At 42.5% G+C, this 20430-nt stretch overlaps 1 protein-coding gene and 1 pseudogene across 1 annotated transcript in view; one reads left to right on the top strand and one right to left on the bottom strand.

Moving 5' to 3' along the window:
- The window catches only part of CLCN7 (chloride voltage-gated channel 7), a 57010-nt gene extending 37431 nt beyond the window's left edge, over positions 1 to 19579 (bottom strand). The window contains exons 1-2 of the mRNA XM_021006708.2: positions 19317 to 19579; positions 1213 to 1284 (exon numbers count right to left, since the gene is read on the bottom strand). Of these exons, the coding sequence (XP_020862367.1) occupies positions 1213 to 1284; positions 19317 to 19469 (225 nt within the window). The 5' untranslated portion in view covers positions 19470 to 19579. The remainder of the gene's footprint in view (positions 1 to 1212; positions 1285 to 19316) is intronic.
- On the top strand, positions 16863 to 17559 carry LOC144456640 (uncharacterized; annotated as a pseudogene).
- Positions 19580 to 20430: the final 851 nt, after the last annotated feature.

The following is a 20430-nucleotide window of genomic DNA, read 5'->3' as shown; positions in this document are numbered from 1 at the left end:
GGGGACATGGGAAAAATGAGACATTAATGCACTATTGGTGGAGTTGTGATCTCATTCAAGCATTCTATAGAGCAATTTGGAACCATGCCCAAAGGGCTATAAAACCATGCATACTCTTCGACCTAGCAATACACTCTCAAGATCTCTCTTAAGAACTTTGGAATTGACTGTGTTACAGGTGAGACAATGGCACAGAACCGCCCAGCATGGCGTGCCCACATCAGAGAAGATGCTGTGCTCCAGAAGCAAAGTAGAACTGAAGTAACTCAAAAGAAACACGAGACATGCAAATTTAGAGAATCCACCCCAAATGTTCACATGGACTATCTGTGCCAGAACGGTGGTAGAACATTCCCGAGCTCATACTGGTCTGATCAGCCATAGCTGGACACATTGTAACTTACTCTAACACAGTGATGTTATTTTGGTCCTACTCGAGAACAAAGGATCACAACCAACCAACCATGACTAGGTCTGTATCCAAAAAGAGATAAAAAACAAAAAGGAAAAGGACTTCTATGTACAAAAATATTTATAGCAGCTCTTTTCTGGTGGCCAAGAACTGAAAACTGAGGGGATGCCCATCAATTGGGAGTGGCTGAACAAGTTGTGGTACGTGATTATGACGGAATACTATTGTGCTATAAGAAATGATGAGCAGGATGCTCTCAGAAAAACCTAGAAAGAATTACAGAAGCTAACGCAAAGTGACATGTACTGTGTACAAAGTAACAGTTAAGATGTAAGATGATCAGCTGTGAATGACTTAGTTATTCTCAGCAATATAATGATCCAAGACAATTCTGAAAGACTTACGATGAAAAATGTTATCCATCCCTAGAGAAAGAACTGATGGTGTCTGAATACAGATTGAAGCGGACTATTTTTACTCTCTTTATTTTTCTTGAGTTTTTTTGTCTGTTTTCTTTCACAACATGACTAATATGGAAATACATTTTCCATGACTATGCATGTATAACCTATACTGAATTGCTTGCTTTCTCAATGAGAGGAGTGGGGAGGGAGGAAGGGAGAGAATTTGGAATTCAAAGTTTTAAAAACGAATGTTAAAAATTGTTTTTACATGTAATTGAGGAAAAATAAAATACTAAACAAGAAAAAAAAAGCTGCACATAGCAAAATTCCCTCTCCCACTTCAACCAATAGTCCTTCTTCTGCTCATTTCAGATGACAATGCCCAACTCAACTTACCGAATCAAGTAGTTCATCGTCCAGCTCTACGTTGCTCAGGTGACCGATGCGGAAAAATGCTGAATGGGAGGGCTGAAAAGGGAAGAAACTGCAATTTAGAGAACATGCAAATACGAAGAAGGAAAAAAAATCCTCATACACTACAGGCCTTATCACTTAGAGTCTTTCACATTTATTTCATTCATTCTCAATCTAACATCACATTCATATTCATGGTCACAAACCTTTTTATTATTGGTAACAATGGATTTATATACTGCCCTGAGCTTTCCAAAGTACTTTTCTCCCATCAGACCCATGAGGCAGGATATCTTTACATCTGTGGTATACAGATAAGGAAACTGAGACTCAGAGGGTAAGTGATATCCAGGGCTGCTGACCCCTCAGGCCCGTGCTCTTTCCTCTAGATCATTCTGTAAGTTCTTTTTTATTTTTTTCTTCATTCTGTAAGTTCTAACAGAGTTGTGGTTCCCCAGAGGTGAAAACCCGGGGTGCCCCCTTGTCTACCTTACAACCTGCCACTAACTTGTGCCTTGAGACAGTAGACATAAGATTTTAACACACCTAAAGAGCTATGTATGTTACCTCTCCCGTCTGCAATGTGGCCCCACCAAACCTATCCAGCCTCGGCTTCTCTTCTTCTCCAACACAACCTTTCTGCTCTAACCAAACCAGTCACTTCTCTTTGCTGTTCATCTCAACCTCAGTGCCTTTGTTTCATTTGCCATACCCCTTGACTACCAGGCTCTCCCTCCTCTCCCCACCCCCACCCCCAAACCTTTAATGTCTCCCTGAAATCGCACCTCTTCCACACTGGCTTCCTTGACGGGCTCAGTTCAATGACTTTCCTTCTCTGAATTCCTTTGGCGCTTAGTACCACAGCAGAGCACCTAATTTAATTTTTCCACATGTTACTTTTGTCTCCCCCAACTAAACAAAATCTTTACAAAAACATGGGGGGAGGGGATGAGGAAGTGGATTTCTCTGTTCAAGCAGAATCCTCACTGTCATTGAAATTACAACAAACAACTACCATAAAAAACATTAAGAAAGAAATAATTATGGAGAACTAGAGATTTTACAGGATTGATAATACAAAATAATAGAAGCCTGGGTTTAAAAGGTGCTTACAATTCATCTAGTTTAGCCTCCCTGCCAGTGCAGGAATCCCCTGCATGGCAGCCCTGATCTTTCTGGAACATTTTCAATACCAAGGCATTCACTAACCTTATAAGAAATGCCATTACAGTTTTAGACTCCTCTAATGGCTGGGTTCCTTATAATGAGCCCAAATCTGCCAGTCTATAATTTCTCTCTCGATGCTCCCAGTTTTGGCCTCAAAAGTCAGAAATATATGACATCCCTGGAAAACATTTGAGGGCAGCTGTCATTGTTAGACTCACTCCCCAAATAAAAAACTTCTCTTCTAACAGTATTTGAGTATTTACTTAAAGCTCCTTGAAATATTTTCCAGACGATGTGATTTTAAATCCCCTCACCATCTTGGTTACTTACTCTCTTCTGGAAGCATTCCTTTCAACAGCAATTCTCTTACAATTTGGTGCACAACACTCCAAATATGATTGGACAAGGACAGAAGATAAGAGGACCCCACCGTCTCCTTCATTCTGGGCACCATAATTCTATCGATAATGCCTAAAACTGTGCTCAAGTTTTTAAGTTGCCACATGAGTTCCAGCCCAGGTTTCAGTGCTATCTATTTGGCTTTCTTGACTTCTTACATTAAAACACCAAGTTCATCTTATTCAGCGTATTTTGTGCATCGGCACATAAACATCTGAGGCTGCTGATATTATTCTAAATTGTTTTCAGTTATTGCTTCAGAGCATGACTGGGCATCTCTTCTACTGTCATTCTTTTTATGTAGTCTCTTTTTAAGAGGCAGATGATGATGCAGTAGATAGAATGCTGAGCCTGGAGTGAGGAAGACTTGAGTTCTAGCCTCAGACTAGGGAAGTCACTTAACTTTTGTTTGCCTCAGTTTCCTCAACTATAATATGGAGATAATAACAGCAGCCACCTTTCAGAGTATCTCATCAAATGAGAGAATATTTGGAAAAAGCACTTAGCACACAGTAGGTGCTATATAAATGTGTATTCCCTTCCTCCCCCAACTTCCTCTAAGATTTTTTTAGGGCCCTCACCTGTGATTCTTCAGAATAGGGAATGCTCAGTAAGGAAATATCTACCATCGAAGCATATTTTGGAGTACTGCGAAACTAAGTGATTTACTCAGTGTCACAAAGCAAGCGTATGACTCAAAGACAGAACCTGAAGCTAAGCAGTTATCTTGATTCAGAGGAGGGCTTTCTACCTACCATGTCCTCCCATCCATGCAGCCCGTCCTGTACAACTCTCTCCCCTGTTCCTCCAGCCACAGAGAAGACATTCAGAATGAGAGCATTGAAGGCAAGCACTAGGTCCTGTCTATACTCTGCATTCTGCCAATGCCTACCACAGTGCTCTCGGGGTTTCAGTAAATGTCTGCTGAATTATTGACACCCGTTGCAAACCTGAGTTTCCTCATTGCTATGGAAGTGAACCCCCAAACAAGCCACAGATCAATATGACAGAAAAGACTGATTACATGGTGTCCTGGGGTTTTGTTAAAGCTAATCCAAATGAGATTCTTGGGACCTAGACAGTCCAGATTTAATTCTACAGACTATCAGATCTTCCACTTCTAAAAAGCTATGATTCTGTGATTTATAGGAGTGGCTGAGTGCCCCTGCTAAACATAAAAGAAAACACTACACATAAGAAAAGATGACTAGGGAAAGTGTGTGTGCGTGTGTGTGTGTGTGCACGCGCGCGTGTGTGTGTGTGTGTGTGTGTGTGTGTGTGTGTGTGTGTAAAACAACCCAGATGAAATCTTACCAGTCAGACAAGTTTATAAAATCTAACATCACCTCCTAAGGTTAGCCCCTCATGGAAAGTCTGCTTTGAGAGGATCTGCTTATTCGCAAAGACTCCTAAGCAAGTGATTCTTTCCAACTGGTATGGCTGCCAGTTGTGAAATCTACCCTATGCCTAACATCCACCATGAAGTAAACAAAATCACTTTTCTTAAAGCCTGGGAAAACATATCTGGGAATATTTCTGTTTTGGGTTTGCCCTTAGTTCATGGAAGGTTAAATTATTTCTCGATTTCCCCTTAGCATGTTTAAAATGTGGTATCTGTGCCATTTGTACAGTTCTTAGCAATCAATCAACAAGTGTTTATTATGCGCCCAGCACAGGGGATATGAAGGAAAAAAACAATCCCTAACCTCAAGAAGTTAACAACCCATCAGGGGAAACAACATATACACATAAGCAAACACAAAATATACAGAAAGTAACTTACAGTTGGGAGAGGGTATCACTAAAAGTCTTAAGTAAGAGGTGGTACTTGACTTGAACTTTAAAGGAAGATAGGTATTATAAGAGGTAGAGGTGGGAAAGGGGCACATTCTTTCCTGGGCAGCCTGGGCAAAGGCATGGATTTGGGAGAAGGCATGCTGTATATGAAGAATAGTAAGTTGGCTGGTTTGCCTGGAAAGCAGACGCCATAAATGGTACTAACATGGTAAGAAGCTTGGAAAAGTATGGTTGGAAGCCTGATTGTGAAAGGCTTTGAATGCAAAACCGAGAAGTTTCTATTTTATCTTAGAGGCAATAGGAAGCAATGCAACTTTGTGAGGAGGGCAGTGACGTGGTCACACCTGTCCTTTAGGAAGGTCACTTTAGCAGCTGTATGGAAGATAAACTAGCTAAGTAGGAGATTTGAAGCAGGAAGAACAATTATGAGGCTATTGCATAGTCCAGGTAAGAAGTGAAAAGGCCTCGAGCTAGGGCAGTGGCAGATGAATGGCATCTCCTAAGTAACCAAGTTTACTGTGAACATCATGAATAATGAATGAGCACAAGAAAATTAAAGTTCTTTCTAGCCTTATTTGGCAGGATATTGAATGGTAAAAGCTGAGTTCCTCAATATACCATAGACTTTAAGCTTCTTTGCTTTGTTTTTGGCTAGACAATTGTGGTTAAGTGACTTGCCTAGAGTCACACAGCTAGTAAGGGTTATGTGTCTGAGGCCACATTTGAACTCAGGTCTTCCTGACTCCAGGGCCAGTGCTCTATTTACTGTGCCACCCAGCTGCTCCTCGAAGTTTTTTTTTGAAAAATAGGATTAATGTCCATACTCCCTCCCAATCAAGAACCTCCACCAGGCTGCAGTAGTCCTCAGACCCTGTTACTGCCCAAATTTCATCGGTATACCTACAGCTGCATTAACTAGATATTCAATAGCTACAGCTACCTAAGAAGGTTTAAGAAATGTTTAGTATGGGACCCAGGCACTGATCACCCCATCTGTCCCAGAAAATCCAGCTCTAGCTTAAGTCACATTGATGGGGCACCCATTTTTCAATCCAAGATTCACTCAACAAGGTACAAGAAGAGGAGCTAAGGAACAATCCGAGTGTTTTAAATGCAGTTACTTTAACTTTCTGTGATCAGTTCTTGACAAAAACCATCTGAAAACACACAACAAAGTGAAATGCTACAGGAACACCCCAGCCCTTTGAGATGCTGGTGATAGAAGGTCACAACTTCCCAGACTGTCTGGTAGGTAGAAAAACAGGCAGGGTTCAACAGGCAGTGCCACAGACACTTGGAGTGAAAGAAAAGCAAAAAGTGAGATTGCCAAAGCTTACAGAGACACCCAACGATGACCTGCTGGAATGACTAAGAAGATAAATCTACAATTTGGCAAAGATTCAAGGATTAAACTGACTTACAACAGACTAAGAAGGTGAGGGCAAACAGGTATGCAGGCACCTCCCACTTGCCTTATTCTTGGCAGAGTTAGAAAGAACACATAAATTCTAAATCGCTCAGCTACTTTGCTGCTTGCCATCCATATTCTCAGCAAGTTAGACTGGAATATTTTCACCAGCCAGTTCTTATAAGGACGTAAGCAAATGCCATAGATACATGACAGGAAGTAAATGTACTTTCAAGTTTATAAAATCAAGTTTTCTGACCACAATACTAAGGACTGGAAACCCCTCCAGCGACAGCAAGCCCATGCCAACAGAACAGCCTGTGTGCTTGGTGCAGGATTGCCAAACTAGGAAGGAAGACATGGCTCAAACAAACTGATTCAGCTGAACCACATAAAAAAGAATGTGATTGTGTGAAAGGAAGTAGAGAGAGAATCCTACATTTTCCAGACTCTCAGATAAGGGATGATGGCATGATGAAGGGGTAAATATGCTGGATTTGGAGTCCAAGGATCCAGGTTCAAGTCTTGACTCTGCCATTTATTTCACCCATGACTTTGGAAAAGTCACTTCACCTCTCTAGGCCTTATTTCCCTCAAATGTAAAATGAAAGCGTTGGAATGAATGATTTATTAAGCACTTTCTAGGTGCAAAGCACTGGGAATAAAAATTGTAAATTAAGACAATCCCTGCTCTCAAAGAGCTCACATTCTAATGGGGGAGATAACATATGAGGAAGGTTTCAGCTTCAAGTCAGAAAGAAAGACGCTTTGGTTGGGAATCAATGAAAACAAAAAAAAAAAAGAAGGAAGGAGGCCCAGCAGTACAAGATCCTAAACTAGAATATAAAGCTGTAATCATCAAAACCATTTGGTGCTAGAGAACAGATAGAATGGTTGATCAATGGAGCAGATGGAAGTATACCACATACAGAAGCAAATGAGCACAGTAACCTAGTATTTGATACACCTGAAGATCAAGTTATGGTATATGAGACAGAATACTATTGTTCTGTAAGAAATGATGAAAGGGATAGTTTCAGAAAAACCTGGGAAGACCTGTATGAACTAATTCATCTACTAGGGCAAGAACTTACTGACAAAAACTGCAGTTGAAAACTGGAAACCGTCTGGCAAAAACTAAACAGAGATCAACATCGCGAAACATACCCCAAGATAATCTCAAAATGGGTAAATGATTTAGACATAAAAGTGCTATTGTAAACAAGTAAGTGGAGCATGGAAGAAATTACCTGTCAGAACTATGGGATAAATAGTTCATGAACAAGAGAAGTTCAAGGAAAAGAAAATGAATAATTTTGATTATGTAATATTAAAGTTCCTGCACAAGCAAAACCAATGCAGCTAAAATTAGAACAGAAAATTGAGGGGAAAAAAATCTTCATAACAAGTTTCTCTCATAAAGTTCTCATTTTTCAAATATATAAGGAACTCATCTAATTTATAACAATGAAAGCCATTCCCCAACTGATAAATGGTCAAGGGATATAAACAGTTTTCAAAGGAAGAAAAAATCTAAACTATCAATAGATACAATAAAAAGGCTCTAAATCACAATAATTAGAGAAATGCCAATTAAAACAGCTCTGATATACCATCTCACACTCATCATATTAGCTAAGATGAAGAAAAGGAAAATGAAAGATGCTGGAAGGGATATGGGAAAATCGGTACACTAATGAACTGCTGGTGGAATTGTGAACTAGTCCAATCATTCTGCAAAGCAATTTGGAACTATGCCCAAAAAGCTATTAAACTGTGCATACTCTTTGACTCAGCAATACCACTACTAGGTCTATACCCCAAAAAGATCAAAGAAAAAAGAAAAGGACCTATTTGTATAAAAATCTACAGCAGCTCTTTTTGTGGCAGCAAAGCAACTGAGGGGATGTCCATTAATCGAGGAATGGCTGAATAATTTATAGCATATGAATGTGATAGAATATTATTTGTGGGGCAGGTAGGTGGTATAGTGGATAGAGCACCCGCCCTGGAGTCAGGAGGACCTGAGTTCAAATCCGACCTCAGACACAACACTTACTAGCTGTGTGACCTTGGGCAAGTCACTAAACCCCAACTGCCTCGCAAAAAAAAAAAAAAGAATATTATTTGTACTGTAAGAAATTATGAAGGGAATGGCTTCAGAAAAACCTGGGAAGACCTGTATGAACTGATACAAAATGAAGTGAGCAGAATCAGGAGAACAATTTTCACAGTAACAGCAATTATGTAAAGATAATCAACTATGAAAGACACAGTAATTCTTATCAACACAATGACTCACCACAATTCCAAAGGACTCATGGTGAAAAATGATGCCCACCTCCAGGCAAAGAACTGATGGAAATATAATGCAAACTGAAGCATATTTATTTCTCTTTCTTCTTGTTTTTTTTTAGGGTTTTCTTTGGAGGGGTGGGGCTGGAGGGTGGCCTAGGCTAGCCTGCCTGTATTGTATATGGCAGGTTGGCTGTTGGTGGGGATGGAAGGTCCCTTCTCTGCAGGACTTGTTTCCCCAGGTGATGACTGTGAGGGCTAGGCTGGAAACAGCAGGCCTTGCCATTTGCAGGGCTCCTGTGCCTATGGGCCATTGGTGGCAGTTCATGAGCAGTTGCTGCTGGTGATGAGGAAGGCTGGCTCCCTCTTCCACGATGATTTGTCCCCTCATGGACTGTCACAGGGGCTGGGCTGGAAACAAGGCTGATGGTTTAGATTCAGAAGGTACTGTTGTTCCCAAGGCTTTTGGAATCAGAGTCCTGGGCTGTCTGAAGACAGAAGGTGGTCAAGGTCATGACGGTGGTTTGATTTGTCTGGTACTTCTGCCTTTCTCTCTCAGGGTGTCTTGCTGCTTCAGAGATGACTTCTAAGGTCCTTGATAGCTCTAAATGAATGATTCTGTGGGTTCAAGAGTCTATCTATCCTAACTATATGTTATCTATCACTAACCATTAGGTAAAAGTATTTTTGTCACAATGGATAACCACCTTCCTCATATATCACAGAAATCCCCAAGTAATGTGAAACAAGTCTTTTCTAAAAACAGCTAGTATAAATTATTCTAGTCACTTCTAAAAACTGGGTTTTAACTTAATGCCAACACCCTCACGGGAAAAGGCCACATAACTCTGGTCTTGTGGATTTTGTACAACAAACTTCAGTCTCACAGAGTCTTCTGCTACTTATGTTTCCAAAACTGAAATTAGAAATAAACAATGGAGCAGTAAGATGGGACAACAGAGGAAGGATGCTGTATACACGCAAAGGTCAAAACCATAATGCAACAGTGCAACGACACCCTGGACTTTGCATCAAACAACCTGAGCTCCAGCCTCAGATCCAATACTTACCAGCAAAGTCAACCTGGGCAAGGCACTTCCCCTTAATCAGCCTCAGTTTCCTCAACTAAAAAACATGGCAATAGTGTTAGTTCTTGAATAGACTAACAGGTTTGTCACGGGGGAAAAACTTTGTAAACAGCAAAGCTCAATACAAATGTGAAGACAATACTTTTTTTTAAATTTTGAACTTAACACCAAATAAAACAAAAATTTCTATATAGGAAGTGAAATGGAAATAGAAAGTGCACATGAAATTGCGCATCTCTATTACGTAAACCTTGCTTTTCCTTTTAAGTAGATGATAAATTGCTACTAATAGAAATAATGCTATGGTGTCAGCTGGAGTTTTCTGGCAAGGAAGATTTACCAATAAAAGTTAATACTCCTTCTGTCCTTGTCATCTGGCTTCTTCATTTTAAAGGGGGGTGGGCGGAGGGTCGGTCTCCAACCTTTCTTCCCTTTTCTAGTCTAACAAACTTACGGTGCCATTGCCACAAAGCCAGGCCGGCAATCTTCGAAAGGCATACCCTGCTCTGTCTTCATGGCAAAAAGCTGGGGACAAAGTCAGAAATGGTGTCTAAGTCACTTCTATTCAGTTCACATTTTCTCTGCTTTTCTCTTCACTGACTAGGCCAGGCACAACGGCCAGAGATACGTTCCCCTTCGGTCTTGGGCAAGAGGCTTCCCAGAAGACATATTGTACTGGCTGATTCTGAAGCTTCCCTTTCTGTTGATATACTAACTGCCATAGCTATTAGATTCAGTGAGTAGCTCAGAAAGTGCCTTTCCCTGCAGTACCTCTAATGCTGAAGGGGAAAAAGACTCACCAGGTACTCAATCTATGTGGCTTAATTTGATTTCTACTGACTGAACATCTAAAACGCATATAGTACTGGCTCAGACTTCCCTCAATTTCTTCTCCTCTTCATGGTAAGAGAAGAGCTGCTTCAAGTCAGTTTATACGTTCCCTTCTGCCTTCTTTTTCCCCATCTCTCCAAATTACTGCCTCTTTAATTTCTACCTATCCTCCAACCATCAGCTGACATGCTGCTGCTACCACCTCCTCCACCAAGACTTCCTTAACTCATACCCAAAGTGATCCAGATTTCCTTATGCCTATATGAAGAACACTTAGTGCTTTCCCAGGCGCTGATCTTGTACTATTTTCTACCACAATTCCAAGGCGATTTATGTAGGATTCTTGTCCTGCTACCAAAACCAGAGGACAAGGAGAATGACCACCAACCACAAGTGCTTAATGAGAGGTCTCCAGTCCTCTGTGTTGTGGGCAGACATCATACTGTGAGACCGGATATACGTTCCTTTCCCATCATCTACCCATAGTGCTGGCTTACACCTTTATAAAAAATGGTAGTCGAATGCACAAATGAACGAATCTTTCACACTCTTGGCTCCTATCATCCTACATGGTAGCAGACACTTTTATATGTCTGAGCTGTTTGACTGGAATATGCTCCAGAAGGGAGTCATTTCTCAAGGGAGAAGTAGCCAGGGATTGGAGACTACTGGGGAGGGACCCACTACAATCGACCATCCCAGGCTCCCCCCAACACATTAAGAGCCTCTGTAGTATTTCAAAATACCCAAAGCACCTAAAGATTCCTTGGACCATGCCAAAAAAATAGCTTAAACTGTTTTTCTTTTAACTGCTAGGTCACAGAATTAGACTTAAGGCCAGAAAAGACCCTTCAAGGCCACCTAGTTCGACAATCTCATTTTACAAATAAGGAAACAGGCCCTGAGAGGTTAAGTCACTCGTTGAAGGCAAAAAGATACTGAGTAGCTGAACAGAGATTTGAACCCAGGTCCTCTGATTCCAAATCTAGTACTCTTTCCACTTCACCATGGTGCCCCTCTAAAACGAAGATTTTCTTAGACATCATATAATACAGCCACCTCTTTTTACTGATGAGAAAAAGGATGCTCAGAGAAGGAAAGAGACGTGACCAAACTCACACAGCAAATGGAAGGGCCAGAATTCAAACTCAAGTCCCTCATTCTCCAGCTGTGGTATTGTTTCCATTGCAAGATGCCGACTCCCTAAGACTCATTAAAAACCAAGCCACGTTTTTCAGTTCCAACATTTTCTGCTTTAGAAAAATAGCACAGATGCCAACCTCCTTCTGTCCTTCTTTGTTTTAAAATACAAGGTGTTTACTCTCCTCGTTTCCTACTTTTGATGCACATGAGAGTTAATACTCCTTCTGTCCTTGTCATCTGGCTTCTTCATTTTAAAGGGGGGTGGGCGGAGGGTCGGTCTCCAACCTTTCTTCCCTTTTCTAGTCTAACAAACTTACGGTGCCATTGCCACAAAGCCAGGCTGGCAATCTTCGAAAGGCATACCCTGCTCTGTCTTCATGGCAAAAAGCTGGGGACAAAGTCAGAAATGGTGTCTAAGTCACTTCTATTCAGTTCACATTTTCTCTGCTTTTCTCTTCACTGACTAGGCCAGGCACAACGGCCAGAGATACGTTCCCCTTCGGTCTTGGGCAAGAGGCTTCCCAGAAGACATATTGTACTGGCTGATTCTGAAGCTTCCCTTTCTGTTGATATACTAACTGCCATAGCTATTAGATTCAGTGAGTAGCTCAGAAAGTGCCTTTCCCTGCAGTACTCCTCCAGCTGAAAGCAGGTATGCTTCAGAAAAGCAAAATTATGTTCACTGGAATAGGAATCAAGACTGGAGATTTCACTGTATGGGGAAGCACTAGGGAAGAAAATGCTAACCAATGAAGGTCAGCAACTCACAGATCTAGGGAGATACCTGGGGGCACCAAGAGGTTAATTTACACAGCCTCACACAGATGAAATGCGTCGGAGCAGGACATAAAGCAGTGTCTTCCTGGTTGAGGGCCATCCCTCTAACCATTCTGCTACACAGCCCCTTCTATCAGAGATTGATTGTGAGACAATTTGTTTATATGTCAGTTCAGTTACCTTGCGCTAAAATAAGTTTGCAGTTTCACCAGTGAACTATCGAGGACAGGCTCTTTCAAAACCAGCCAATTCTTGTTTTTCTCTGCTAAAAGAAAAGGACAGCAGGAAGCAAATGGAGTTCAAGGAGAGATGCCGATTTCACTTCAGCCACGGATTTCAACCAGTTCCCATGTCAGCTGCCATAACATGATTCAAATACAAACTTTCCACTTGAATACTGGATGTTTCCCATCACTCATCCTGAAAACCAACAGCTAGAAAAGTTAAGTGTTTAATTCAGAGAATACGAACTTCCTACCAACACAGAGAACAAAGGCTTTACTATAAACTTCAACTGTAAATTACGGTGCTAAAAACCACTCCCATGAAACCCTTTCTTCTTATTCATAAAATGTCTATGATAGGGTGTATATGATTGAATTTCTAGTTGTCTGTCACTCTTCCAAAGCATAAGTAGGCTGATTGATTTTTTTTTTCCCTCTTTGGCTTTGGCCTTTGATCAAAGGCAGTTTAAAAGCCACATATAAAGCAGCAGGAGAGATAAATGCAAGGCATGGATATTACAAGCTAGCATACCAGGACCCAGCTACCGATGATTGCTAAACTTGTAAGACCTCGTTAGCCAGAACCAATCAGAAGGTACTACCAAACCAAGTCAGAGAGAGCACCATTCTATAATATTATCTAATCATTTACTATAAAGACTGAAAGGACATGCTAAGGAATCCTCAAAACTCCTGAAAATGTTTTCTTTTTTTTCCCCCCACATATGCCAAAGAAAGAAAACTGAGTATTGTTGATGTAAACATTCTGCATTTCTGTACCTATTCCTGTGAAAATATGACAGAAAATTGAATTCCATTAGGTCATTTTCTTTCTCAAATTTTTTATTGATATCTTATTTTTACGATCACCTTTATTTCCAAATACAGTACTACCCCGCCCCAAACAAAGACAAACAAAAATGGGAAATGAAAGCAAATTCAGCAAAATCAAACAAACACATCAGCCGAGTCTAACACTATGGGGAATGTACCACACCCACAATCCCCTGCTTTGTCAAGCAGGGAGGGAAATCACTATTTTCACTAAAATAAAAACCTCTTAATTTCAAACTGTTACTCTCACCTGGAATAATTTTTTTGGAGCCATTTTCTAGCAATGCTGGCTAAGTCAATCAGTAGATAAACATTTATGAAGGGCGAACTATGTGCCAGATACTGTAATGAGTGCTTTGGAAACCAAGAAAAGCAAATGACAGTCCCAGTTCTCACAGAGCTCACAATCCAGTGGGGTAGACCAGAGGTAGACAACTATGTACAAACAAGGTATGTACAGGATAAACTGGAGACAATCCACAAAGGGAAGGCACTAGAACTAGGAGGGACTGTGAAAGGCTTCCTGTAGAAGACAGGATTCTAGCTGGGACATGAAGGAGGCCAGGAGGCCTCCAGAAGAGGGAGTACAATCCATGCATAACAGTGAGCCAGGGAAAACATTCAAAGTCAGAAGATGGAGTGTTTTCTTTAAGGAACTGCAAGAAGACCAGTGTCACTGAATCAAAGAGTATGTATCCAGGGATACAGGAAAGGTAGGGCAGGACAAGGTTATGAAGGGCTTTGAATATCAAACAGTATTTTATATTTGATATTGCAGGTGACTGATAGGGAACACTGGAGTTTACTGAGTTGGGAGAGGGGGGTGATGAGTGGTCAGATCTGCAATTTAGGAAAATCACTTCAATGGCTGAGTGGAGAATGGACTGGAGTGGAGAGAGGCTTGTGACACACAGACAGCAGGTTTTTGCAATAGTCCAAGGCAGGGGTGGGGAACCTGCATTCTGGAGGCCACATGGGGCCCCCTAGGTCCTCAAGTGCAGCCCTCTGACTGAATACAAACTTCACAGAACAAATCTTCTTTATAAAAGAATTTGTTCTGTAAAACTTGGGCCTCAGTTAAAAGGTGGCACCTGAGGACCTAAAAGGCTACATGAGGCCTCAAGGCTTGCAAGTTTTCCACCCCTGGTCCAAGGAGATTAGGGACTGAAGCAAGGTGGTGGCAGTATCAGAGGAGGGAAGGGGGCAATTTTGAGAGATGTAACAAAGGTAAAATCGAAAGATTTTGGCAACAGATTGGATATGGGATGAGAAAGTGAAAAGCTGAGGACAACACCTAGATTGTAAACCTGAGGGAGTGGGAGGATAGTTCTACCCTTAACAGTGAAAGAAAAGTCTGGAATAAGTGTGGAGGGTTTGGGGGGAACAATTATAGTTTCATTTTGGATATACTGAGTTCAAGGTGTCTACAGGACATCCAAATCAAGACGTCTAATAGGTAGGTGGAGATGTAAGCCTGGAGGTCAAAAGAAAAGTTTGGGCTTGAATAAGTAGATCTGAGAGTCATCTATATAAACATGGTAACTGACTCCATGGGAGCTGATGAGATGACCCAGTGAAATAGTATAGAGGGAGAAAAAAAAGAGGACCCAGGACAGAGCCCTGTAGGGTGGGGCTGCGGAGCAGATAGGTAGGAGGAAGGGAGGAGAGAGCAGCATCCCCAAAACCTAGAAAGAAGAAAGTATCAAGGAGAAGAGGATGATCAACAGTGTCAAAGGCTCTAGAGAAGCCAAGAAGGGCGAGGATTGAGAAATGGTCATTGGATTCAGCAATTAAGAGATCATGGTAAGTTTGGAGGGAGAAGTTTCAGCTGAATGATGAGGTCAGAAGCCAGAATGTAAAATGAGAATGAGAGGAGAAATGAAAACACCTACTCTTGCTGGCCCTTTCAAGAAGTTTAGCCACAAAAGGTGGGATGGGGGAGATGTGGGCATATCTGTAGGTAGTAGGGAAGCAGCCAGGAGACAGGAAAAGAATGCAGGTAAGTAAGAGAGTGGAGGTAATAGAGGGGGCAATATGATGGGGGGAAAAGGATGGAATGGGATCACATTTGATGTAGAGGGGTTGGTCTCGCCAAAAAGGACTACCTCATTCTGTGAGATAAGGGTGAAAGAGGAGATAGTGGCAAAAGGCATCTGGGTGATTTGAAATAAGGAGAAAGGGAGAAAAGGGAGCTTTTTTTTTTAATTTTCATATTAGTCATGTTGTAAAGAAGAATTAGAATCAATAGGAAGAACCAAGAGAAAGAAGAAACAAACAAACAAAAAAAGAGCAAATAGTATATGCTGCAATCTGCATTCAGACTCCATAGTTCTTTCTCTAGATATGGATAGCATTTTCCATCATGAGACTTTTGGAGATGTCTTAGATCCTTGCATTCCTGAGAAGGGCTAAGTCTATCCAAATTAGTCATCTCACAACTTGGCTGTTACTGTGTACAACATTCTCCTGGTTCTGCTCACTTCACTCAGCATCAGTCCATATAAGTCTTTCCAAGTTTTTCTGAAGTCTGCCTGCTCATCACTTCTTTTTTTTTTTTTGGTTAGGCAAGGGGGTTAAGTGACTTGCCCATGGTCACACAGCTAGTAAGTGTTATGTGTCTGAGGCCAGATTTGAACTCAAGCCCTCCTGAATCCGGGGCGGTATTCTATCCACTGTGCCATCTAGCTGCCCTGCTGCTCATCATTTCTTATAGCACAACTGCATTCCATTACATTCATTTACCACAACTTTGTTCAGCCATTCCCCAATTGATGGGCATCCCCTCAATTTCCAATTCTTTACCACCACAAAAAGAGCTGCTATAAATATTTTTGTACATGTGGGTCCTTTTCCCATTTTTATGATCTCTTTGGGATACAGACCTAGAAGTAGTAAGGCTGGATCAAAGAGTATGTACAGTTTTATAGCCCTTTGGGCATAGTTCCAAATTGAGGAGCTCTTCTTTTTGTCAATAAAATATGAGGTAAGGTTTGCTGAGAGGGTTGGGGGAGGAGAACCCATGGGAAGTTTGAGGAGGGATGAAAAGGTTTGGCAGACCTGCTGTGATGAATGGGATAGTGAGTTAATCACTGAAGTGTAAGGACTGCTTAGCATCAGTGAGGGCCCAACTGAGGTTATCTAACATAAATCTGAAGTGGACCCTGGCAAAACCGTTAAATGATTTCCTCCAATTCCATTCAACAGCACGTGTGTGGGGGCAAAGATACTGGATGGTAGGAATGATTCAAGGCTCAGGCCTGGTAGTGCCCAATTGGTGATATGATAAGGGAGGAAGGGACTCAAGAGAAGACAGTGTAGATTTTAAGTGGTTCACCACAAGGTCAACATGGAGAAAGGAGGATAGTGTAGCATTAAGCAGGGGTCTGGGAGAGAACTAAGGCAAGCATCTGCTCTAGAACTTAGTTTTAAGAGAGCCAGAATCAAACAGCTAATATTTGGCAGAGGCAGGACCTGATCCCAAGGCTCTCCAGCCACTATACCATACCATTCTCAAAAAATGCAATACCTGGCCCCCTTCCCTTACCTCTTTCTCCAACTCTTCACCCTTCCCTTTTTCTCCCCTTCCCTTCCCCTTCCCCATCCTTCCCTCCATCCTTTCTCCTTCTTCCCTTCTCCAGCCTAGACGATGCCGTGGTGGAGACAGCTGAGGACACCACAGAGTCCACCGAGGCAGACATCACAGGGCTGTGCCAGGACACATTCTCCAAAATGGCCATGTACCTAACAGGCGAGCTGACAGCCACCAGTGAAGACTACAAACTTCTGGAATATATGAACAAACTGACTAGCCTGAAGTATCTAGAAATGAAAGATATTGCAGTAAACATAAGTAGAAACCTAAAGGACTTAAACCAGAAATCTGCAGCACTTCAGCTTTATCTGGATCAGATCACTTTAACTGAGGAGCAAGCAGCAGCTGTTGAGCAGGCAGCTTACAAGTTGGATGCATATTCAAAGAAACTAGAAGCAAAGTACAAGTTGGAGAGGCAGTGAAAGAATTCTTTAGCACAAAGAATTTAACTACAAGAATGTTTCCTAAGAGCTAAAATAAGTGGGATGGAACTTATCACTATGCTTGGGTTCCTAAAAGGAAGCTGTGCTGCTGATCCAAGGAGAATCCCAGCCCCCACCTCTGGTTGGATGTGTAACTTTGGCCACCCCTTGGTGTTTCTTAAACCTGTAGCCCTGGAACCTCATCTTATTGTGTGCTTTATTGTGTGCCCTGGACCAAGGCTCAGAAATCAGGATCAATCCCATCTGGAGAAGACACAGAGGAGAGGCTCTCATCTCCCTGTCTCCTCCCTTCTTCCCTCTCCCCTAAGGCTCCCCCCAACCCCCTTCATAACCTGTTTTTCAGCTTAAATAATAAATGCCAACTTATGAAAAAAATGCAATGCCCCTTAAAAAAAAAGATGAATTTTCCACATAGCAATTATCCAACCAAAGAAAAGTCACTTAGTTGGAAGCCATTTGACAGGATCACTTAAAGCTACCTTAAGTTCTAATTAGTAAAACGTCAAGGAAAGAAATGTGATCCACATGATGATCAGAAGACCAGAGAATAACCACAACTTCAAGCTAACCCAACACTCTCATAAAAACCAAATACTTATAACTCTCCTAGCTACTATGAACTTCTCTTTTCCCTTCAACTGTTACAGAAATCTCACAAAGTCAACCTCCCCAAGTATGTTCACACCACCTCCCCCATTTTTCCAACTAAAGAAGGGGGGGGCAGCAGCTAGGTGGCACAATGAATAGAGCACTGGCCCTGGAGACAGGAGGACCTAAGTTTAAATCCAGCCTCAGACACTTGACTAGCTGTGTGACCCTGGGCAAGTCACTTAACCCCAAATGCCTCACACACAAAAAAGAGGGGCACAGAAAAGGGAAGTGACTTTCCCAAAGTTGCACAATGAATTATTAGTTAAACCAAAACCAAGGTCTTCTGACCTCCCGTTTGGTGTTCTTTTCACCACACCCTACTTGCCTCTCTATTCAGGGCACTACAACCATACCATCTTCTGAATCCTTTACCCTATCTTTCTTAAAAGAGTTAGTTAAGAAGTATGTCCAGTCATGTGTCAAGGCTCCTAGCACCAGATCTGAGAAGGCAGCATGTTGAATATAGTAAATAAGCATATGTTGACCCCCAAGTGTCAGTCAAAAAACATTTATTAAACACCTACTGTGTGTCAGGCACTGGCAGACACAAAGACAGGAGATACAAAGAAAGTCCAAATAAAAAGGATCCCTGTCCTCCAGAAAGGAGACAATGGGAAAGTAATAAAGGATAAATAGGAAGTTATCTTAGGGGAAGGGGGGAGGGAGGTCTGCCTGGGAGGAGAGGGAGGAGGAAGCTGGGAAAGTCTTCTGGAAGATGATGAGCTTTGAGCTGAGTCTTGAAGGAATCCAGGGATGCTAGGAGGTAGAGGAGATGAGGAAGAACATTTATAGCATTTATAGTGCTAGCTATGTGTCAGCCACCGCACTGGAAAAAGCCCTCGATGGGCAGCCAGAACGTTTGAGTTCTAGAACCAGTTCTGCCACTAATTCACTGTGTGACCTCGAGCAAGTCACCTCCTCTCCCTTTGATTTGTTTCCTTTGAAATGAGACAGTTGGGCTAAATATGTGAAAGGCAGCTGTGGTGGAGTGTAAAAGGAATGGGGTTTGCAGTCAGGGACATGAGTTAAAATCATGATTCTGTTCCTTCCCCTGGTCGCCTGGAGCAGCAAGTCTGCCTCCCTGGTCCCCAGTTCCGAATCTGTAAATTTGACATTATCACTCCGGTACCTTCCTACACTAATGATTTTAAAGCCGGGAATGTCACCCAATGATCTTGGCCAGCAGGGAGGGGAGGTAGGAGGGGAAGGGAGGGGAGCGGAAGGTAAAGGCGGGGAGGGGATGTCGGCTGTTCTGCGTCCCCAGCAGACAAGCGGGTAGCCCTCCCGTTCACCCTCAGTCCCTAAGAAGAGAGATCCCCGGTGCGAAGCAGGATGGCGTGAGGACTATGAGATCAGAGAAAAAGAGGCTGGGGTCGTGGACGACCCCAAGTCCCCAGCGCTCAGGGGTCGCGGGCGCGGCCCGCTCGGCGTCCTCACCTGCTGTGCTGCCGCCGGCCCGGCCCCGTTCAGCAGCGGTGTGCTCTCCCCATGCAGCTCCGTGAGCGGCGGCTGCGGCCTCCGAGGCACCGTGGCCTCCGCCTCGTCGTGGTCGCGCCCCGACCATGACACCTTTTTGGAGACGTTGGCCATGCCGGGGCTGAAATCAGCGGCCCCGAAGCGGCCCAGGGAAGCTGACGGCCAGCAGAGCCGGGAAACAGGGACCTACTCCAGCAGCTGTTTGTTCACATGACCCGGCAGGGTTAAAGCATCCCGTGACTGCTCTACGGTGGCCGATGTGAGAACAAGCAGCAGAGGCTGCAGAGCCTTCTGGGAGTTGTAGTTCAAGTACAGGCACACCTTTTCTTCCCTCTAGACCCAGGTGACTGCGCAATCCTAGAAGCCTCTTTGAGGAGTGGGTGCCGTGATCTCTATCCCCTGACTCCACGAAGGAGAGTCGCAGATAGTCCTGACACCGTTGCGGTCTGAGACGTAGAGACCCTTCAAAGACTGGAGTACAGGACAGGGTCGTGTGGAGTGAATTCACAGACTCAAGCATTCTTTCAGTCAAGTTGGCAAAGATTTATTGTTATGCTATATAATGGGCAAGGATTCTTTTTTTTAAAATTAATTTATTTTAATTTATCAACACTCACTTCCATAAGCTTTTGAGTTTTAAATTTTTCTCTTCCTCCCTCCCCACCTCCCTTCCCAAGACAGTGCCCAATCTGATATGGGCTATACATATACATTTCTATTAAACATATTTTCACATTAGTGATGTTGTACGGAAGAATTTATCACCAATAGAGGAACCACAAGAAAGAAAAAACAAAACACAAGAGAAGAAAAAAATAGCAAATAGTATGCTTCAATCTACATTCAAACTCCATAGTTCTTTCTTTGGATGTGGATAGCATTTTCCATCAAGAACCTCTGGAGATGTCTTAGATTCTTGCATTGCTGAGAAGGGTTAAGTTTATCAATATTAGTCATTGCACAACATTCCTGTTACTATGTACAATATTTTCCTGCTTCTGCTCATTTCACTCAGCATCAGTTCATACAAGTCTTTCCAGGCTTTTCTGAAGTCTGCCTGTTCATCATTTCTTAT

Source organism: Phascolarctos cinereus, unplaced genomic scaffold (assembly GCF_003287225.1).
Source record: "Phascolarctos cinereus isolate Bilbo 61053 unplaced genomic scaffold, phaCin_HiC Scaffold_4;HRSCAF=312, whole genome shotgun sequence".
In the NCBI taxonomy this organism is placed as follows: domain Eukaryota; kingdom Metazoa; phylum Chordata; class Mammalia; order Diprotodontia; family Phascolarctidae; genus Phascolarctos; species Phascolarctos cinereus.
This window is presented reverse-complemented; position numbering and strand designations above follow the sequence as displayed.